Genomic DNA, 24,182 nt, shown 5'->3' on the forward strand with positions numbered 1-24,182 from the left:
AACTTTCTCTGACCGGTACTGTCAATTAGTTTGTAAAAGGAAAGTTATGTCAAGGAACAAGACAAATTTTTCCTTTACAGCTGCTATTAATATAAAAATCTAATAGTGGGATAGGTTGGGGGGTATGGATTAAGGGAAAAATACTGAGTGGATTACATAAGTATTAAATTTAATATGGCAGTGGGATCAAGTGGGGCTAAAAATACTGAGAAAACACAAGCAAGCCCTAAGTCCACAAGGAAGAGGAAAGCAGATGAACTAAGCAATAAATATTTTGTGCTTGACCAGTGATGAGAGAAATGAGTGTAATGTTGAACATGAAATTAAACTGGCAAAACCAAAAAACATACTACTTGATTTGAGGTCAAAGTGTTCATAAAATATTTTGCTGAGGAACTTTGATAAAATGTTATGATGCACAACTTTTTAATTTTAATTGAATTACATGTTTACATGAAAAAGATTCACTGAAAATTTGTCCACTAGCTCTTGAACAGGTTTTTAATGAAACTGGTATAAATGATTTAAACTGGTATAAATGAACAGTTGCTAGTAGCAAATATGACTCATTTAAGTCATTCTCATGGAACAGCACACTGTTTTTAATTACACTGTTATAACATGCAACATATTTTATCCATTTTATATTTAAATTATGAAATTCGTATAATTTATGTACTGCCTTGTTAATAGCTTTGAACAAATAAGGACAAGCCAGTCCTCTGTTCTCTGAGCTGGCTGGTTGTAGCAGAGATGTCTGCAGCACAGCGCTGAGGAGAAGCCAACATGCTTTCCCTCTCAGCATGGTTTATTAGTTGTGGCTCAGTGCCACTGTAACTCTGGTACAGTGTTGGCTGTGATCTCATGTGGGATGCTGGTATAGCTCCCTGAAAATAACAGACTCAAGGTTTTGGGGTTTTTTGCTTCCTTCATCTCCTATGTTAAACAGTTCAGTTGTTAATAAAAGCTCTGAAAATTCTGGCAGAAGAGGTAGTAAACATTTCAAGAAACAAGTAGCAACCTTGCCTTATGATGCATCATTCAAGTATCTGTCACTAGCAATTGATCAGAGTTAGGGTAATTATTTAAATTTATTTTAAAATGAGAAGACTTCCAGTGCCTTGTACTTTAAGGCAATTTAACTGTGTCACGGATTGAATTGTTCTGTAGAACAGAACTCTTCAATAATATGCAAGCTCCCTGCAGTGTTTCTATATTATAACTACTTACTCAGCTGATTTAAAAGGGACAAAGATTGAGTGGGGAAAATGGAGTGGTCTAGAAAACCTTTATTCTATGTTTGTGTTTATGCATGCATCAGTGCAGGTCTGAGGATGAAACTGAGCTGGAGCAAGAGCAGAAAGGCTCATAAAGCTACAATACTGTATGAATGTATCAATGTAAACTCAATGTGAAATTCAAACCTCTACCTGTGGCGTTTGACATCTTAGTGGCATGTATGGCAGAAGTGGAGTCACTGTGCTCCACTGTAAAGATTTGCCCACTATGGAGTAAAGATCAGCTGAACTGTGAGCTAATCAATAAATGTGACAGAAAGATAATCTTGGAATGAACATTTTTAGGTATCAGGTACTCAACTTTGACTTTCTTTCATTTGTAAAAGGCTTCTACTACATTTTATTTCTTTACAAATTCACTACAAGTCGAGTTTGGGCAAGTTATTGTATAAGACACTTGCAAAGGTGAATTGCTGAGAGAATGGTTCTACTGAATGTTTACTTTTCTTTAAGTAAGATGAAAGAGGATATTCTGTTCTTCATACTAAAACATCTGTAATCTAAACTTTAGAGCATGACAAGTCTTTTTTTAAGAAAAGCCATTTTCTATAATTATTGTGTGATTTATGAAGGCAAGTTAATGTGCACTGATAATCATGTTTCTCAGGTATGAAGAATGCTACTGAATTTGGAGAAGCATGGTGTGTGGGGTGTGTGTGGCCAAGTTCTGGTAGCAGGGAGGCTACAGGGGTGGCTACTGTGAGAAGCTACGAGAAGCTTCTCTCATGTTGGGTAGAGTCAATGCCAGCCAGCTCCAAGAAGGACCTGCCACTGGCCAAGGCCAAGCCTGTCAGGAATGACAGTAACACCTCTGGGATAACGTCTTTAAGAAAGAAAAAATAGTTATTGGGCAGATGAAAATTGCAACCAGGGAAGAGTGGAGTGAGAACATGTGAAAAACTCTTCAGACACCAGGGGCAGTGGAGACGGGAAGGGATGAGGTGCTCCAGGTGCTGGAGTTGATGTTCCCCTGCAGACCATGGTGAGGCAGCTGTGCCTTTGCAGCCCATGGAGGACCATGGGAGTGCAATGATCTTCCTGCAGCCCTTGGGGGAGACCAACACTGGAGCAGGTGTGTGCCCAAAGGAGACTGTGATTCTGTGGGAGGCCCATGCATGAGCAGGCTCCTGGCAAGGACCTGTGGAGTCATGGAGAGAGGAGCCCACGCTGGAGCAGCCTGTGCCTGAAGGACTGCACCCCGTGGAAAAGTGAGTCATGTACAGCAGTTTGTGAAGAACTGTTGTCTGTGGGATGGACTTGCATTGGAGAAGGTCATGAAGGACTATCTCCTGTGGAAGGGACCCCACACTGGAGCAGGAGAAGGACTCCTCTCTCTGAGCAGCAGCAGGAACAGCCTGTGATGGACTGACCATAACCCCCATTCCCATGTGCTTTGGCTGCTGTGGGGGAGAAAGTAGAACTTGGGAAGGAAGGAGGTGTGGGGGAATGTGTTCTTAATATTTGTTTTACTCTGATTATCCTGCTCTGATTTTATTAGTAATAAATTTAGTTAATATCCCCATTTTGAGTCTGTTTTGCCTGCGATGGTAAGCGGTGAGTGATCTCTCCCTGTTCTTTTCTAAACCCATGAACCCTTCATTATGTTTTCTCTCCCCGTCCAGTTGCAGAGGGGAGTAATAGAGTGGCTTTGGTGGGTGCCTGACGTGCAGCCAGGGCCAACCCACTGCACATGCCTTCTTAGCAGCTTAAACTATAGAGGCACTGCAGCTCTGAAATGTATCGTGACGCTTATCTAGCATTTAAAGTCAGGTGATATGACTGAAGGAAATGGGAGCTAAAGCGTTGACTGTTATTGTGGAGGGATAGCACCACTGTCTCCTCACATTTTTTTGACGGAAATATAGCTGACAATAGAGTTTATGTTAAAATAACCTAGTAAAATATACCCATGATATTCTGCTGGAGAAATGGAAAGAGGGATATCTTACAAAATACAAAATCTGGCTTTTTCTTATTATTTGTAAATGGTCTTTGGTCCACTTACTTTCTATATCCTCTTTTACAATTTTAAATGAAATATACAGGTGTATTGGTTTAATGGTTTGATTTGATGGATTTGTACTGAACCTTCTTTTCAGGATAGGCCTTTCATTCTTTCCTTGCTTGACCTGATAGCACTACCCACCTACCTTTAAGCTCTTTGATCACAAATGCAATTCCAAAATAGAACAAAACCTTGTAAAGCAATTATCTTGTGCAAAATATGTTCTTGCAGTTTAACCAGAGGTTAAAATCCTAAAATGTATTCTGCTGACATTATCTACAGTGGTTTTGTTGCAAGTTCTTTAAATGTTCTTTCTTAATGTAATGCTGCAGTTTAGCTCAGTTCCTAAGTTTAAGCATCACTTAAATTTATTTCAATACAGTTTGGAATTATTTCTGGGCTCTTGTAACTAGCTTTTGTACTCCAAACGGTGAGGGTGCTAGTTCTGGAAGGATAAGGCAGGTTACATAATAACAATTATTTGTTAATAGTAAATTGTGATTTGGCAAGAAAATAGCAGTTTCTTACAGTGTTTTTTTTTTCATAAAGCCCAGGTATCTCACAAACTTCATCGGGGTTTTTTGGTGGGGGTATCAGTCATACATACACTGCTCACTAACAGTTTGCAGATAGACTTGCCCTAACCACATTTGATTTCCTTTTTGCACCATGGCTCAGGACGTGCTTGAGAAGTATTAGCAGTCTTAGTGTTGGCCACCTTAGTAATTTGTCTATTGATAATCAGGAGTTTAGCCCTTTAATTAATATAAGGTAGTTCTGGCTATACAGTGTAAGCAAAATCTGTTGTGCTTAATCTTTTCCAATGTGAATCTATGATCATACTTTACATAGTGGCTGTTTCAGATGCCTGGAAACACTTCTAAGCTATCTGTGCTTTTTGCTGGTAGGATTGTAGGTTGAGCATTTTTCAAGACTGTTTTCCAGGTATATAAAATTGATTGTTCATGAGAAAAGGGAGACCAGCACAGGCATGCTGGAAAATGGAAGATCTCTGCTCTTTAATTTTTTTTTAAAAAACCCATGTGAGGTTACAGTTTCCAAATACACTGTTAAGTGTCAGGGACTTCCAGACTAAATTTCTGATTTGGAGGTGATACCCTTCTGTCACTTTTGCTATATTTATTTAGGCAAATTGACCAGGGCTCACTGCCATGTAATATACATGACATCACTCAAGAAGTTACTGATTTTACAGAAATACAAGCTCCAGGATTCCCCTTACCTTTTTTCACTCCTGTGCTGGAGCAGAAACTGAGGAAGAGATCAGATCTCTTCTTCACCTGTGTTCTTCAGCTCTGCGATTACTGGAGGTGTGTTGAAGTTGTGGGGCATGTTTTGGTCACTGTTGCCCAAAGGAATATGATAGTAAGTACTGGCGTGTACTCAGTGGCCTTGTGGAGTTATATCTTAAATATGGAAACAGAGGGGATTATTCTATCTAACTATTGTTTTTATTCTGAAGAGAACATCATACAGAGTAGATGGAAGAAGAACATAGCTGATGATGAGTTACAAGGTGAATTAATGCTGCAAGTAAGGAGAAGTTAATAGTTACATTTTGCCAATGGCTTATGTTTTGCAAGCTATGTAGAAACTAAAAGTAGTAATTATTTTTAAGACCTGAATGGAATAAAATGCACAATACACTTAATCAAAGACCTTTAAAGTTGTCTAAGATTCACATGTCCCCAACCTGCCATGTTTCTGACTAGTGAGTCAGGTTGTAAAGTGTTGTGATACCGAAAATACATCAGCAGTTTTAAAATTCACCTAGAAACTTTTGACATTTAAATCATCAGATGCAAAGCAAAATGGGAGTGACAGCTACAGAAAACAAAAATTAATTCTAAACTCCCCATGTAGCTAATAACACATGAAAACCAGTGAAGTATTTTTCAATATCTTGATTTTGAACCCTATAGATGTATTTTACAAGCAGGTGTAAAGTATGGATTATGACAATTTCAAAAGTAACTGTAAATTTTCTGGAATGGAGACATGCAATAAAATCTTGCAGCATTGTAAGTAATGCTGTTTGTCTATAGAAAGTTTCCTTCTAGGTATGTAGAGAGATAGATCAAATATGAAGTTGTTTCATTCCTGTGACTCCATTCTGTGGCTAAAAAGATTTTTCTTTTTCCCTTCCATATTCCCCAGCACAGAGCATGCACGAAGGAAACCCCATTTGAGTCAGATCACTATTTTATACACAACTTGGTTCACCCATATGGACCACACAAGGCAATATATGTAAAGGTTTGCAAACACACCAAAGTACAAAGGAAAGAGAAAACCAGCAAATTCTGGCTCTGAATTTAACTGGCTGGAGAAATATAGACATAAAAAGACTGCCATAAATTGTATATTGGATTCTGTTCACATTTCACATCTCTGGAATGTGGTGGAGAAAAATGAGTCATTAGAGCTTTTGGAAAGATGCAGTATTTTGTGGTAGCCTTTCTGGATGCTGCTTGTCTCTGAGACTTCTCTATCATTCTTGTAATATCACTATTGTAGGATTTAATTTTTTAAAAACAAGTTATTTAAAACTTTTCATGGTCCCCCATAAGGCCTGTGATTGAAATTGTAAAGAACAAATTTGATCTCAAATCTGCAGTGATCAGGCCATTCCCACATATTCTCAACATTTCATTCTTCTCGAGTTTGAGTCATCCTGCTCTTGCTGCTAGTTCTTATTGGTATTTTTTGGAATGAAGATATTTTGTGGATTTTTTTTTACCTAATCATAGAAAGTACTGTGATTACTCTTTTCAGCCCATGGTCTTCAATTCATTCCAACCTGTTCTCCAAATTCAGGGGTCCCTGTGTTGTTGTTATTCCATTTTCTGATTGTACGGATCTCAGTCAAAACTGCCTTTCTTTAAAATAAGCACTTAATATTTTTTAACCTTGGCATAGGCTGGCCCATGGATTTCTGTGTCTAAGCATGCTTCACAAGCATGTGCACGTGCTCAAATGTCTAAAAATGGAAAAGAAAATGCACACTGAATTAATTGGAAACAAAATTATGGTATTGCAGTGGGATGTGAGAAACATACATGGTGAAAAACTGAAGGGTTCATGGGGAAATGCCATATTTTTAAAATCCATTTCTTATTGGATAAGTCTGTAGGGGAGGTAGACAGTGTTAATTTATACAAAAATTAGCTTTACGGTTTGTACAAGTTGTGGGTCAACTTATTCTCGTAGGAGGAATCCTTTTTTTTCATAATATTTGATTCAGACAGTCTCTCTTTTACATTTGGGTAGAAGCACGTAAAGCTCAACTGACATGGTAGGAGTGTCAGCAAAAATAGCTTTTTCTGCCTGTATAGGTTTCCACAAGCTGCTATGGTAATTTACCAGTGAAATCTTTCATTTCCAGGCAGGTCATTGCAATCCTTATCATATTGCCTAAATCCTTTAATTTGCGATGCCTTCCAAGGTAGGCAAAAGGTCACTCTATAGCATCCAAAAATTTTGCTTTCAGTTGAGGTAGATGAGGATTTTTTGACAGGCAGTTGCTAGAAATATATATGCAAATGTTCTGTATCTCTCCTGGGTATGTACTTGCTGGAAAAAAATGCAAATACACACTTTGCCCTACCATGGTATTTCCTGTAGGACGAAGTGAGATCAACATTTATTATTGTCTTGACACTTACTATAAATACTTCTTTACATACAGTGTTTTAAAGTCCTCGGTCTACCAACTAGACCCCAACATGGATATTAAATATATATTTCTTTGTCTAAATGGTGAGGGTTTCACTGGTTTTGTGATATTGGTTTTTGTCTGCTTCTGCATATTTTTTCTCTCAGGAAATTTCCAATCTTGCTCATGTTGTTTAATGAGCTGGCTGGTCAAGCATCTGATGCCCCGGTGGGAACTTTCAAAGTCACTGAACACGGTTTTACTTAAATCTAGCTGACATTTCTGTCTGTTTGATTTAATGTATGATTTCCATATTTAGATTACCAATCAGATGGAGCATAGTACAATCATTCCTCTGCGCTACAAACACACAGGCATCCTGCATGGAAGCGGACTTTTTGCTGTCGGTCCACATGGCAAGAGTGTTTTCAGATTCTGCTGGCATTTGGGAAGACTTTATAAGTCAGTTTTAATTAGGAATAAAATTTCAAATCTGCAAGGAAAATTCTGAGTGCAGAATTAGTCTTCAGTTCTTTATTCTCAGTCCATATCAGTTGCAGTGTGCCTCTGTTATAAGCTGGTGGAACTAGTCTATTGCAAATCATGAGTATTTATTTAGCAGTTAAATGCTAAAATCCTAAAAAAAAAGGCTTGATGTTATAAATACATATGTTGTTTATATATTTAATTTCATTTTATTCAAAAATATTAAAATGTTTGCTGTTTGCATGCTTCAAACTCTTGCCATGAAGTGTACAAGTATTAATGATAGGATGTCTGAGCAATTATTAATTAATAATTTGTTTAGTGACAATAAAAACGTAAGTAGTTTTTGCTTTTCATGGAAGTTCTACATTCCTCCTAATTTTGCACAGAATTCACCTCCCCATGCTGAGATTAAAAAAACAACAGCATTGCACCACTGAAAAGAACATGTATTTTAAGTGTCCTCTTTATCTATTTTGCTTCCTTTGGGTCCAAGTGCCTGCACGCCCAACCATTGTTGGTGGTAGTGCCTCCCCTGCTCTCTTTCTGTGCCTTTATTAGGCAATAAGCAAACTGATAAGCGTTTTCAGGAGGAGGCAGTCTGTCCATGGAGCTGTGTGCTGGCTGCCAGCAGTGACACCCCAGACTGTCATACACAGGTGTGACCAACACACTGAGTTAAACCAAAGATGCCTCTAGAAAACTACACAAAACTCTGAACTCATGTGGGGTTTGACAGCTATGCAGAGGTGTGTATTTTAAGTTCATATTCTTTATGTTGTAACAGTTCCAAGTTTTCTCCCCAAAATTGAATCAAGTCAGATTCAGTCTGCTGGAAGCAGAGATTGGCTTCTTGTCATGTGATTGCCAAAAGACCTACGCGTGACCTCATCCCTGGTTTCTGACATGTGCTGAGAACAAAGATCCTTGTTGAATTATTTTCAAATAACAGATTGATGAGGTGATAGCATTTTCCTGCTGGAGGAGGTGTCTGAAAAATTTGCCACTTCTGATTTATTCTTGCTTTTCCTATAGTAAAGTAAAAAAAAAAACAAAAACAACACAACAAAATTAAAAAAAAAAAAAAACAAAAAAGACCAGCAAATTAACTTGGAGGGGTGAAAGAGAAAAATAACATGGTTTTCATCATTAGAAATAATGTTTTCATGTAGTTTCTTGCTTTTGTTGATTAAAAAAGCCACAAGGCAAGTGAAAGATGTGGTATATTTGTTACTCTTAAAACAGTAAGAAGGTAGGGAATAAAAATCTTAAAGCATTGGGTTAATCCTCCTTTTTTTTGTGTGTGTGCACAAAATCTTTGGGACATGGTGAGGCAGAGTTCTCTAAGTTCGATGTCTTAATCTTAGGGCTGTTGTTCATGGGAGACATGAACTGACAGAGGGCATGTCTACAATAATTTTATTTCTGTGAGGTTTTTGAGTACAGCATGTTGAAGTTAGCCTAAGATTGAGGGGGATTAGGGCAGGAAGTTTTCAAGGATCCAATTATTGAATCCATTAAAATAATGATAAAACCTTCCCCCAGCTCCAAAAGTAACCCCAAAAAGAAACAAACAACGTTGGGTGGTTCTTCATCACATAATTGCACACAGAGTGAGACGGTGGTTGGGATGCGCTTTGCAAGCTGTTTGGCACAGTTGGTTGCTGGCGTGCAGCCAGCGATGGGAGCTGCAGCCCAGCCTGCTCTGGCTGCCAGCGTTCTGCTGTGTAGGAGGAGAGCCCGAAATAGCAGCCTTCTTACTGCCTCCCTCAGGGTGCTTTGCCAGTTTCTCAAAGGTCAGTAGAAACTCGTTATCACTCTTACAGGTAGTGGAGAATAAAGATACTTTCAAAGGCAATCCTTCTACCTCATTCCCTGAATACTTTGTGAAGTTTTGGCTGTGTGTGAGGATCCAAGGCAAATTGATCTGTTGATGTCACAGGGGTCAGCATTAACCTAGTCCAGTTGAGTAGGCTAAAAGCGCTTACTTGGTCAGTTTGCTCTGGCAGGACTAGTATTGTAGAAAGTATTCATTCAGTAACCTGTGATAAGAACAGCATATCCTTAGAATTAGAAATAGCCAGTCTGGCACCTCATCATTTGATCTGCTCCCAAGAGCAATCTCTCTTGAATAATCTGCTTGGTTTATAGATCAGTCAAGAGGTAGGATATCTTGATGGCAGATAACAAATAATGTATTTGTGAGATGGATCTGGAAAAAAAGGTCGAGTGGAGGATTTTGAGTTTTGCTTCCATTAAAAGATGAAGGAGAGTTTCACTAGGAGGTTTGGTGACAACTTGATATCATTTAGACAGTGATCTATCTGAAGAAAGATTAATGTTAATTAAAGTGGCATTGGAGAACTTCAGCAGATGACAGCAGCCAAGCTGGCTACAAGCTATTTTTAGAAAACTGACTTCATTGCAGTTGGTATGACTCATTTATTAAGTCAACGGATGAAGCAATAGCTCAGTTTCTTACGGCAGTCATTGAATGTGGAGCTGTATATAAAGACTGTGTTCATATCTTTGGTCAGAATTCAAATGGCAAGAGCTGACCCGTGTTGATGCAGTCCAAGTGCCCCACGTGAGATGTAGCTGTGCAATAATAATCCAGTGAGTCCACCTGAACATGCAAATATTCACGTGCACAGGACAAAATCCATCAGAAGGCCATCTTGCAATGTATGGAAGTAGTGCTGTGGTAATTTTGACCTTATATCCAGGATTAATGTTTAAAAAATGAGAAATCAAGTTTCTGTTTTAGATAGAGTATTGAAACTAACAGCAAACAGGTCATAAATGGATAGCTTATTAAAAGAATGAAAGGTTTAGTGTTGTAACAGAGTTGTAATTTATTTCTCTTTTAGTTTTTTCTTCAGTTCTATTCTGATTTGAGCTGCAGTTCATTGTTTCTTCCCTTCATTTGAGTACAGCTCTTCATGGCTTTCAACTTTCCTCAATTTGGATGAAGTTACTCTTCCCTCTTCAGTGATGTTCAGCTTTAATTTGTAAAATAGTAAAGCTTCCATCTGTTCCAATACAACTGTGTTGGCTTTACTTCAGTTTATTTTGTATTTTGCTAATTTCTTAGGTTGCTATAGAAACCTTGCTTTTCTCATTCTCCTGAATCCTTTTTGTGAACTTTCTGCAAAGCCAGTCCAAAAAGGTAGAAATGATGTGAAGTTTCTACTATGTTTAAAACATCTGTACGAATAATACATGATATTTGTTATTACCTGGCTATTTTTATGGAATTTCTATCTTTTGTTTTCTGATCCTCTCCTCAAAGACCTTGGCCAGTTTAGCCCAACATAAGGTGTGGTTCTTCCATTATTATTGCATCAGATCTAATTTCTACATGTAGGAATAATTTCACTTCTGCAAAGAGATTAAAGAACTGGTGTGTCTGTATTACATGCATGGTTTTATACAGAGCTGATGCTGTTTATCAGAATTTGACTTTAAGTTCTGGGACCTTTGAGATTATCTGTTACATTTACATGTGAAAAGTTAAAGCTAACTAGTATTTAAAATAATATCACTATTAAATAATGTGGCTTGCTATAATGTGAAAATACTGCAGTTTGTGAGAGAATGAGTTTGCACATTAGATATCTCTAGATGAAGTTTGTGACTGTCTTTTCAGTGTACTGGAAGTAGCTGACTATATTTAGGTTTGTTCTTTGTTGGTTTTATATTTTCTGAGAGAAATGCCATTTATATTGGAGAATGCTGGATGTGTTGTTCAGCTGGAGAGAAGTATAATTAAAGTCTGTAATAAAACTAACATGTGTGAAAGATGGAGAGTGAATCTGCACAAAAATTGGGTCCCTAGTGATCTGAATTCTGGCTGTTTTAACATGTGCTTTGCTGTATTATATTCTAGTGTAGAAAGCCCATGGTATTTAATGTATACTGACCCATGCTAGCTCGTCCTTTGCTCTTCTCATTGCAATGCAATTACTTCTTGAAACATCGTGATTAAAAATTTTATTGTAAAATGTTCAAAAACCCCAACCTGCAAGAGAAGTTGTTCACAAGGAAGTTAAAAAAACGTGCCATGTGTGAGTCCGCTGTCAGAGTCTATGTATCATCCTGTAGCTGCAGTTTCCTGTAATTGTCTGGTCTCTATTCTTTACGGTGTCAGTAATCAAATCAGGGATTTGCAAAGTAACAAGCAAACTTCCAAACAGGCCACTATTGATAGTGACACTTAAATGTAATTCAGAAATGCAACGTTTTCTTCAAGCTGGTCATATAATTAATGCACTAATTTTGAGTTTGGATTGATTTTGCTGTTCTTTCTTGCCACTCATCACAATATTTTTATTTTTCTCAGTAACTTATGTGTGTGTTAGACATTGTGTAGTACCTTACACTTTGGACATACCTGACTGAGAGAATTGTAATAGCGATGTGGTGGCACCAATCCAAATGCTTTCAAATTTCTCACAGTATTTACATTGAAGTTGGAATAAGCTGGTCTTTGTTTATGGTTCTGAGTTTATGGTCTTTGAGTGCAGAGTATGCAGCATGTTTCACTGCTGGTTGTGCCTCTTTAGTTTGTTTGGCAAGCAAATTGTATAGCATAATAGTTTTAGCATGACATTGAAGGTAATCAAGGCATTTTGCCAGCAACAAAAGCAGAATGTTTTTAAATTTGACCTGTATGTGACTGTTCACTGCTCACAGCCTACCAAACAGTCAGCTTAAATCCTTTTTTCTTATAGATACATTATTACATAGTAAACACAAAAATTCAATTTCATATGTATCATACTTAGAACCAGTAGGAAGAGTTGAGGCTGTGTTAACTGCATCCTCCCAGAGCGTGTGATGCCTTTAAAATTCTGTTCCAGTCCTGAAATCTGTGATGCATCTCTCTTTTGGAAGTTATAAGATAGAATGAAATCCAGTGGTCTGATTTGAAGAAAGTAGAGACTTCATTAAAACTTCATTTCAACTCTGAGTCATTTATATAATTGTATATTAGTGAGTCTCTGATTCTCTTTCAGCTTCACATTTATTGTTTGTGGTTTGGATTTTTAAGCTAAATATGTCAGTGTAGGATTATAATTGTATTAAGAGACATGTGAGATGGAGTTATCAGTGAGAGGCTTTATTGAAACATTAACATAACTTTTTGTATATCTTTTTCTTTCAAAAATGTGTAGCTATGGACTGTAACTTGGCAGATTCAGAGTATGTTAAACTCTTCACACAAAACTTTGCAGAGGTATTTTCATAAAGTGATGCTGATTAATGGTTTAAGCAAGCCAGATGAGTTTACTGAGTCAATTGTTTTGATTTTTTTTTTCTCTAATACATTCCAAGAAAGTGCTTAATTGTTGTGCTGAGGGTGGCCAATAAAGAAATCTCCCAGGTGGAACTCTGTTGTGGGAGTGCTGGCAGCAGAGGCTCTGTCCTCTTCTTTGGCTGGAGGGTAGAAAGTCAATGAAATTATTTTTTGGGTACTCCACAGTGCAGGCAGGAATGAATCTGGAAGAACTAAATAAAAATTTCTGTCTTACAGACCTCATTCCAGCAGCAATATGGGGCTGGTCATGTGCAATGTTAAGTAATGCACATTCATCTGAGCTGTCCCGTGTCACAGTTTGGTGGAGCAGAGGTCATGAAAAGTAGAAACTCATGTTTGTACTTGCACTGGCAAAGACAAGTTTCAGTTCTCTCCAACTTTAAGCTCACTTAATGACTGACAGCAATGGAAATTGCAGAGGAGAGAGCAATTGCTACACTCATTGTTCATGATAAATTTGAATACTGTAGTATCTGAACCCCATCTGTACCTCAGAAATGATAGTTGATATTACGTGGAGCAGTGATGGAGTTCAGACTTGACTTTTCCTATGCAGACTTTGTCTTAAAGCCTTCAAACTGTTCATTTATGAGAGTGATTTACTTGTAGAGATACGGAAAGGGAGGACTTATGTCGAAAATCTTAATGTATTTTCTGTGTTTCTGTCTTCTCCCCTTTTTCAGTTGAGTAAATAATATGTATAATAATTTCAAGATATAAGGAAATAGATCTGTGTAGAAAGGCTAACAATTGGAAGGAAAAATTCCAACAATAGAGAGGCTAATACAAATATACATTTGATAGCTGCCTACTTCTCTACACTAAATAGTTTCTAATGTGATTTCGGTTTCTGTAGGACCCAGAAAATGAGTAGTGTTGCTGTGCAGAGCCAGCAGGAGGTCATTAGTGCAGTTATATTTTTAGGTCTGAATTGTCACTATCAATGGTACTGCTTCATGAAATGAAAGAAGCCATGTCTACATGTCTCTGCGGAAAATGTAATATTTACCACCACTTATATTATGTGCTATTCTTACATCTTCTGTGTGTAAACTGTTATTTACCAGGAATTTTGCAGGATTTAGAAAAGTGAGTTCAGTGTGGAACAAAACCGCCTGTTTTCTCCATCAGTGCCAGCTATTGCACATCATGCGCTTTTTATTGCCAGCCATTAACTGCAGAGACTTTTCAAACATGGAGGCCATGTTGTCTGTGTTTTGTGAGGTCTGCACATGCACATTCAACTAAAAAATTGCAACATCCAGAATTGTATTTGGACGCATTTAAGATTCTATAGCAGCTTAGTGGAATACTGAGCACAGAGCACATCCAGCTTCAAATATTTGAATTCATCCATGTGCCTTAGGCAACAAACAAGAAATCACAGAATATGGTGATTGATGGCTGTTGATAGAAAGCTTACCATCCCAGAGATGGTAATTCTGCTTGGTTGACCTAATTGTTAAGGTGAAGGACACCTTGTTTCTAATGTTTATGTTAATCATATAAAGAAAGAAAGGGGAGGGTTTTTGCGATTGATCTGGGGCTTGGTGGGTTTTATCTCTAAATTGGTAGAAGGAATATTTGTGTTTTGGAACAAATCATGACACTATTGACAGGCTGCATTTTCTGTTACTAATTTTGAGAACATTTTTCTTCTCCTTATTTCAGGTTGGGTGGGACTATATCTGCATACAAGATAGTGCCAGATGAAATAGAAGAAATTAAGGTACAGTATTACTGCTTTTCAACACTGAATCTCTTTGTTTGGAAAATTACAGAAATGTTACATTAAAAAGCCATGTTATTTCTTATTTTGAAGTGTATTGTAGGGGAGAGAGGAAATTGTCTAAAGTAAAATATATATACATATATATATATGTACATATACATATATACATCTAAAATAGAATTTTAATCATTTTTACAAGTACACTTTACCTTCAGCCTAAGTTGATTTCAACAGGATTTGTTGGATGCCAGAAACTAGTGTAATTTAACATATTTCTGTTTTGTCACCAGAAGAGAGAGGCAGGACTTTTCTGGTAGCAAAACTCTGGTGAACATCAAGTTACACTTTAATAACAAAAATAAAAATAGTGTCGTTCTGCTTTTGAGATCAAAAGCACATCCATATTTTTCAGTAGTCTGTCTTGAAAAGGGAATAGTATGAAGTAATTGGTACTCAAAATCCTTACAAGCTCTTTGCTTTTGAGTAGTGACAACAATAAATACTGAAGTTCACCTCCAGTGTAATGTTCATTATAACAAAACTCACTTTAGCCAAGTCCACTCATGGAAGTACTTCGGCAATTTTTGTCCAATTTCATTTTCAGTGCAGTGAAAGAAGGGTACTGGGTGGGAATTTGGCCTAGATCTGATAGCATGGTCTGTGTAGCTGGTTCTTTATTTGATTGTTAGTAGGTAAGTCTGACATACTGCTGTGATTGCTTAACCCATTGTGCTGTTTCATATACTCATTTTCAGCTGTGCAAAGAGAATTAAGAGTAGTTTTAAAATCTTGTAAAGGCAAGTGATTGCATAATATCTGGTGTAGACATGACGGTGTACAAAGTGGTGAGAATTTATTCTTCCTCCATTAGAATCAAACCTACTGCAAGGAAATACAGTGACTGCATCAGTCAAAGTTATCACACCACTGTGATCAAAATTTATCTTTCTCTGCCAAATTCATGGACTCTCCTATCCTGAATTTTCAAGGTGAACATAATTTAATAGGATAGATCCAGTGTTCTGACTTTGGTCTTGGAAAGAAGGAAAGGTTTTCAAAATTTATTGGTGTTACATAGTATTTCCATGATGTTCAGAGATCTGCTCCAAAACTATTTAAAAAATGACAGAAACCCTAAACCATAATATTTTCCTTTAAGAAATCCAATCCCACTGATGTTTCACTAATGTTGAAGATAAAGCTCCTATTTCTGGCTTAATTGTCCAAATTGGGTTCAGTGAACAAAGAAAAATGGAATGTTGGAAAATAAGAATAATTTTACTTTTAGGAACTTATTGCAAGATCAGTAGTCACAGGAATGTGGGTTTTCCTGCACCTTCTAAGGAGACCTCTTCTGAATTTTCAGCTTTTTCTTACTCAGTTCATGTTTAAGTGCTTGAGATCATTGGAAACAGCAAAGGATGGGTTACTCATTAGTCTCAGTTGTGCCAGCACGAAAGTGTGGGGGAAGAATTGTATTGTTCTAAGTCAGACCTATTTAAAGTGTTGGGGGAAATCCCTTCCTTTACTTGTTCCTGGTAACTCTCTTGTCTTGTTCAGGTAATGGGGTTTTGAGGTTGTGACTTAAGTCAGCTCACCTCTCACACCTCAAATGATTGAACTCCTTAAGCTGCAATACAGTAGGTGTTATTCATGGGCAACAAAGCATGACTGGAGGATGCTAAGACACACTAGCAGGGAGTAGAATAGACAAACATATACTGAATATAGAAAAGTATTATTTTGCATATACGTATTTTGAATAGCAGCTAAGTGTCCTGGCAGTACATGTAGGGGGTAGTCTTAACTTGTGAAAGGTTTTCTAGTAGATTTGAGTAGAAAAAAAGAGAGAGGAGAAATAGAAGGCAATTGAGCTTATTGGAATGTTACTTCCAGAGAGGAGAGAATCTTACTCCATGCAGAATAGTTCAGTTATTTTGCCTCACAACTATCCCTCTCCTATTTAAACAGGAAATATTAAGAGGGTTAATGTGATGAAATATGCAAGAAGACTAGCTCCATTTTTAAAATCTGATTCTACTTGATGAGTTGCTGAATCATACTTACAGGAGTTGTAATATTTGTGTTTTCTCATACTCCTTACAAAATAAGCTGCTTGCTTAAATGGAAGAGGAGTGTGCTTCACCAGACAGAGAGCAATAAACACTATGACAAATAATAAGAAGTCTCTTAGACAGTGTTTGGATATATTCTAGGAAAGGTGGTAGATTAACCTCTTACAGCTCAAAATCACTTAGAAGGAAAACTGATGTATTATTTTGTTAGTTCCTGTAATTACATCTTAAGTAGAACATCATTGTAGGTAGAGACTATCTTGAGTTTATGGAAGAGGAAAAATTCTGGAGGCCTTAATATATCTGTCAATTGAAAAATACCATTTGAAGATTAATGAAATGCATGTTTCTAAATGTATTAGTTTTCAAATAACCTCTGTTTTATCTGTGAGAAATTTATTTGTCTGTATTGTGTAACTACTCAAAGTTTAACATGTGTTCATAGTGTTTCCATTCTGGAGTGTTTAGAATGTATTTCTTTTTGCATCTGAGTGTGATTTCACTCTGTGTATATATGTACTGTGAGACTTTATGTGTCCATAATATTGCCTGTACATGTGTACCTGTTTCCTGGAAGGAGTGTGTCTCATCACTGCTGGGTAGAACTGAAGCAGGGCATCTTGCTTACCAAAATTCAGCAATGTGTGGCATGTTATAGGCATGTGAATGAGGAGTAATTATGGCAGAAGTGATAGTGTGTACCCTAACTACCCTCATGCACCATACCAAGGTTAGGAAGATTAGTGTGGAACTAATCACCAACTACAGTTCCTCAGTGTCTGAAATGACAACTCAGTTCCTCAGTTCTATCACCAACTCAGTTCCTCAGTGTATCAGTCTGACATGAAGTGTCATGTAACTTACCTTTGCCCAGATTTTTGTCATAGGTGTTTAGGTTCCTAAAGTGAGAGGACTAAACAGGTAGGTAGCCTTATCAAGATACCACCACTGGTTTCCCCCTTGAAAACTCTTCTTGAAGGTAGATACATCTATCAGGAACTTCAGGACCAATGCTTCAGTAAGAGAAGCTCTCAGAGGAGGAACACCTGAGTGAATGCCATTTGTATTCCTGTCATTCCTCTTCACCAGTTAAAGCAATGTCACTTCATTTTCATACCTGTGATTTTAAAATACTTCTAGAACTGGTGAAGACAGTTAATATAGAAATTACAGCACATTTCTGAGAAGGTGTCACTGTTTCGACTTTCTCTAGACTTCTGTTCTCATCACAATTGCTCATCCTGTTGGCAAGAACCTTTTCAAAGTTGCAAAAATGCATTGTCAGATTTCAGCCTGCTCCTCATCCACCGCAGTACTACGTTGTGCCTAAAGGAGAGGTCTTCCAAGCCAAATGGTTCTGTGTGCATAATGCCTGGTGAGCATATCAGGCAACATTGGTTTTGAAGAACATCCTCTTGTTGGAAATTGAAGCAGTTGCATCTGAGAGAAAAAGAAAAGCAGCAAACTTAACATTTCTTTATTTCTAGTTAATGGCATTCACGACAATTTTGTTTACAATGTGTAGTTTTTCTCAAGAGTAAAGAGCAATTTATGACTTACGGATTAGGGAAAGTTTGTATGTTGTGCCTATAAATAGTTTGATGCCAACAGCAGCATCTCACTGTTTGTATTACTGTGAGAGATGGTCTTTTTGGTTGCAGCATTCCATCATTAGAAAGGAAATATATGGTGCAGGGAAGGATTGTTATTCTAGAGGAAGACTCAGTGTGTGAGAAGACTGCTCATGAACAAATTTCTAAAAAAATAGTCAGTTCACAAGTCAACAGCCAAAAGGAATTGAATTGTTTTATCTTGGGTTGTTTTACACACTTTCCCATATGCTTTTCATGTAGGCATATGCAGGTATCTCATCATCTCAAGGCCAGAAATTAGTTTTGTAGCAGGTGTTCAATTCATGAACATAATATGCACAAGGAAGACATTCCAATTATATTTAGTTCTTGTAATATTTGTGGCATAAGACAGATATTCCAGTGTAGAGAACAAAGTTAAGTGGTTGCCTCCTCAGGTAGTTAGTTTTAAGAAATTGTGTTGGAAATCTTTTCTTAGTACTGATTGTACATTATAAAGTTAGATGTAAAGCAGTTCTGGAAGAAGCTGGGACGGTTTTTGTAGTTCCATTATCCACCCTTTCACACACAGACACACTTTATGCTCCTCAAAGAACACCTGTAATTCTTCTGTAGGTGCTTTTAAAATGAAAGCATATATGCATAGAGTGTTAAAGGCTACATTTAAGACTACTCACCTTTTCCCCTGAATAGGATAGCTCTCATTTTTGTTTTGAAGTATATGTTAACTTAATAGCATAATATATGAAAATTATTTTCATGAATAGCTGAAATGCATTCTTCTCAGATTGTCTTTGTTTCTGTGAGGCAACAGACTCCAGTGATAAAGAACAAAGAGTTAAAAAAGATAAAAACTATGAGGGAGGAGGAAGTAACCAGAAGGGACATGGGGAACATGGTGTCCTCTTTGAGGTCAGTTGCTCTAGATGACTTAGGAATTCATGAGATTTTAACTTTTTCACACAGTCATATTTAGGAACATCTTAAGAACCAAGTAAGCTGGTTTCACTGTCAGTGAGCTGTGTTTAAGAGCAAAACTGGACTCTCTGCCATCAAAAATATGTATCTTTAAAAATATTACAAATAAAATCATTCTATTCAGAGACTTTCTCAGAAATCATTTCGGGTTTTGACCTTATGGTGTCATGTACCTGCATAATACTGCATCCTCTGTTCTTTTTGCTGGTGACAGTAGCTTGTGGAACTCATGCAACCTTTGCGTGCAGCCAAGAGACACTGGCCTTGATCCTTCGAACATTTTCATCTTTATTAATTTGTGCCAAAATAAGTAGCAATTTGCCAACAAGTGCTGGTTTGTAGTACTATATAAAAAAACAAACAAAGAAAACATGAAGAAAGAAAGGCAGTCATAAGTACTTTGGTGGATAGTCCATAAGAACAGGGTTGTGACTCAAAATATTCAGACTTAACAAAACTGGTTTTGTATCTTGATATTGGGTGGCAGGACAGCATTTAAATATTTCTTGCATTTTCTACAGAATCAACAGTGCATTACATAAAAAGGAGATGTGCATGTTTTGTGTAGGAGTTTATGTCCTATGTCTGGTTTACTTCATCATTGTATTGTTGCTCAGCTGCTAAGTGTATCAGCATTGGCCAAGGATCCTCACAAAAAGTTTCCCCAAGGTTTGTGATGGGAGGCATCAGAATTTGGTGATGATACTGAGATTATGGTACTGTTTATCTGTTCAGATCCAGCACAAACAAAAAATAGTTTTCCTTCTCAAAATACGAGTTTGTTGAAGAGGCTCACACTGTTTAAAAGTATATGCATATCCCAGTGTTTTCTTCCTTCTACATCTCAGATTGTAACTACTGACTCACTGGCACAAGAGGTCTTACTAATTAGCATGACATAAAAGGGTATTATCAATTGAATGTCTAGTGAGTATTAACAAGTAGCATCCCCATAGACTCCAAAGCTTACAGATACAAGTTGAAAAATATTTAAAGGCAATGTGTGGTGGTCCCATGTCATGCCATGATTAGATTGTTTGGACAGTGAGTTGGCCAAAACCAAGGGCTTGTCTTTTAACATGCACTCAGATTCTGACTGCCCAGTGACAGTTTCATTGTCCTCTTGCATCCAGGAAAAGAAAGTTTCTAAAAGCTTTGGCAAATGTCCTAACTAGTCACAAAAAATTGACACAGAATTTAGTGTACACAAAAATTTACACAAAATTTAGTGTATGAAATCCCTGACAAACTTGCAGAGTTGGATCTCCTACTCGCTTCTTGGGTTTTCATGAATGAGTGCCTTGCGGCCATGAACAAGGACAAGTAAGAAGTGGGACGTGTTAAGTTAAAACAGCTTTACATCTCGTCATATCTCCCTGTAATTGAAGTTCACCTGCTGTACACACAGATTTCTCCCTGAGTTAATTTCTAAATCCTGTATTAGCAGAGTCTAATTCTTTTCCCAACTACATATGACAAAAAAAGTGTAAATTACATAGTTTAGATAACAGAAAGAACTCTGAGTTTTTTACTTGCTGTATTAGTCCATAAGTGATATTACAGGTTTTATTGTTTTCATGCTGGAGAGAATTACAGGTTTTTCTGTGAGATGGTGTGGCACATTGTCAAAACTTTTATATAAAACAAAAAATTACTTTATTTATTTGTACAGGTGTATGCTTTTTTGCTACAAGCTACAGATTTGCACCCCTTGCAGTACTGATAATGTACTTTTAGCTGTGCATTTGTGCTCCATTCTTTTTGTTCTTGTCAACAGCTGATTGTTTTTATTATATTGTATCATATAATATTGCTTCTATTTGACTGTGGGTTTATTATCTGTTGTGCTATGTTGGTTTTTCTTCTCATGAGTCCTTTGTTGATCTGCATTAGTTTTCTTTCTTCTAATACTGATTTTGCCTCTTTTTTTCTGGAAAGCACAATCTGTATTGCATTGGGTTCTGGCTCTAGGCTTTTCGGTGCCAAGCCTGGCTGTGCAAGCCTGAACCCCTGTGCAGGCACACTGTCACACCAGTGAAATAGGAGTGTTTCATAAGAATGCCTTTTCTATTGTGGGATATTTTTTCCACCTATGAAGCTGTTAGTTCTTGTGAATATCAGTTGTGACTTTTGGATTGTTTCTGCTCTGATAGGTTTGAGACTGTTTTTGCTTGAAGGACATGACTCTTCTCCATGCTATAACTACTGCTATCAAATTTTTGTATAGGAACTCCTTAGGGAGTACTCATTGAAGGGACTTTTCATCCATTTCTCTCATCTTCCATGGATGGTGGATACTCACTGCAATTACAGACTCTCAACCAAAAACACCAATCTTTAGAAAAAATGTAAAATGAGAGATGGCTGAAGTGTCTATCACTGTCCCTTGATTATTGGACAACAGAATTCATCTCTGCCTTGTGGATGTTTCCTGGCATTTGATGGAATTTCTCTAAGGGTCAGGCAGTTGCTGACATTATCAGTATTACACATTCACTCTATTCTTCTCTGCCTTGCTGTTTCTTTACTGTTTTGAGAGATGTGTGGGTTGTAAACCAAGCAACTGAGCAGGGAAGCTGAGTATCTGTTCTTTTTGGTATCTGGCACTGAAGAGGCCAATTGACTTTTATTTCTTTGGAAGAAACATCTAGGGCTGACCAGAATTTCTTTACATCTGTTAGTGAACAAACTCTGATCTCTGTTAGGACTGCTCAATGTATCAAGAGCATTCCTCTTCTTTCCTGGCAAGGGCATCAAGTGCCTAGACACTCTGGGTGAAAAAGTATACTCACTAACTTTCCCCATGAAAATAGGAATTGTCACTTGTTGTTTTCCTACTGTCTTCCATCTTACATTTCATGGGCTTTGCAGTCTCAGAGACTTAATGGCTCTAGAAGTGGCAGATAAGACCACCTCACCAAGCTACCTTACTCTTACAAGCTGTCGTGAACATAGAAAATGCTGAAACATTATTAATTCCTGTTCCAACGTAAGAAGAATTTAAACTGATGCATTTTATATTTTATTGTGTGATTTAGTCTTACAAAACCAGAAAAATTGCGCCTGTGTTTTGCAAATCATGGGATATTGCAGCATGGGGAAAGGAAAGGCGGGAAGATAGTCCTCCATCCATTTAAGCTCAAATGCCATACTAAAGACACAAAATCATTATAGTAATATTATTTACTTTCCAAAGCAAACAAAATAGTTCTGTAGTTCTCCCACAAACAGAGAAGAAAAATAGCTGACAGCTAATTTACAGGGCAAACCAGTATATTGTTCATCCATTAAGTGTTTCTGGTTACCTGGCACCTAAGAGGGGATTTTAACATGTATCAAATTTAACATTAACACAGTCCTGTTTGTCTATTCAGTCTTTCTTCATTAACTACATTAGAAATAGGATTTGAAACCTCTTGTTGTTTTCCAGCATAAAAAATATTTTTGCCTCTCTCTATGACCTTACGAACCAATTTTATCTAATTTCCTCCTGGCTTTCTTTTGTTTTCCATTTTTGCTGACTGTGTATCTCTGTACCAGCCATCACCTGAAACCCAGTTAGTTCTTGGGGCATCTTCTGACTGGCTCTAACACAGTCTTTTGTACTTTTTATCTGACTCCATGTACTGGGCAATGTGTTCAGTGCCTTCTGCTCTCACTGGAAAAGTCACTTATTCAATGCAGTATCACTTAGATGAGTGAGAGAAGGAAACATAGCTCAGCTTCATTAAGCAGCAAGTAGCTTTTGGCAAGTATATAAGTGAATCAAGTTTATATAAAAGCCCTAATAATCTTCCATGTGACCTGTTACATTAAATTTTGTTTGGTTATATTTAGCCTATAAGAATGTTTTCTAATGATTGTTTTTTGAAATCTATGAAGGATATTTAATCTTGTCCTATCATAACTGATAACGTCATGGTTGGTTAAGGGCTTGACTGAGTTGAGTGAGATCTACAGTATGATCTTTTCTTACAGTAAATAGATTTCTGTAAATTCTTTCTCTTTGTGATTGTCACAATAGGTGAATGCTGGTCCTGTGTATGTAGAAAACAAGACAATCAGTTTTTTTGATTTTGTATCTCTTTCTTAGAAACACAAACTCTTCCGGTTCTATGTGATGGTCCTTTGTATATAAGGAAAATGGGATCAATTGTGTGCTTGATTTTTTTTTTGGTTTGGTTTTTCAGGGAGCGTTTTTTTTCTTGGTGTTTTGGGTTTTTTTTAATAACCTTCAGGTTTTACAGCTATTTACAGGTAGTGTCTTAGAGAATTATGAAAATTATTATTTGTAGAGAAAGTAAGTAAATATTGATTGGTTGACAAACAGTTTGATGAAATTCAGAGGAGGTTGATGTAAAGGGATGTGTATAGGAGATGTAGAAAAATCCCCAATTTGCATATAAAACAGAAGTCTCTAATTAGACTACTGTGATCTAAGAATGAGGTCTGAGAAGTGTGTTAAGGCAGTTACTATTAACTCAGTGTGCAGGAGCAACTCAGAGGGAGGGAGTGGGGGAAAGACTGAGAAATTATTAGAAAAGGAACCAAGACCAGAACACTAAACCTTTTCTGTTATGTATGAGCCCCTGGTGCCACACCATATACAATGGCATGTGAAGGGTTGAACCCCTAATCACAAAAATGACACAGTAGGACTGGAAAAGATTTAGAGTCAGATTATAAAAATTACCTAATTTATATAAGCATTTCCCTATAAGGTACAGATAAAGAGACTGAGACAGAAACATCCACAAGTGGCACATTTTGTTGCATTTCAATAACATTCTTACTTAATTCTACTGCCCTTTTAAAATTAACTCTCATGCTTAATTTATGCCAGTTGTAAGACTGCCTGAAAGCAAGCGCCAGAGTTTGGATTATGTCTTCTATTGTTGATAATGTACTGATTGCAAGAAAAAAAAAGAACACACAGAGCACAGACAGCAGTCATGTCTCTGTCAGAAACCAGCTTAATATGCTGTATTTTTCTGAAAAAGACTTGTAACTGGGAGAGTGC

General features: G+C 37.1%; 1 protein-coding gene across 20 annotated transcripts in view; it reads left to right on the forward strand.

The window, feature by feature from the left end:
• GPHN (gephyrin) overlaps window positions 1–24,182 on the forward strand; it is a 290,109-nt gene that overhangs the window by 106,686 nt on the left and 159,241 nt on the right. For all 20 annotated transcript variants that reach the window (XM_071558087.1, XM_071558093.1, XM_071558090.1 and 17 more), the window contains exon 3: window positions 14,457–14,514. In XM_071558087.1, the coding sequence (XP_071414188.1) occupies window positions 14,457–14,514 (58 nt within the window). The remainder of the gene's footprint in view (window positions 1–14,456; window positions 14,515–24,182) is intronic.

The sequence above is a fragment of the Pithys albifrons genome, chromosome 6, assembly GCF_047495875.1.
Source record: "Pithys albifrons albifrons isolate INPA30051 chromosome 6, PitAlb_v1, whole genome shotgun sequence".
Classification (NCBI taxonomy): domain Eukaryota; kingdom Metazoa; phylum Chordata; class Aves; order Passeriformes; family Thamnophilidae; genus Pithys; species Pithys albifrons.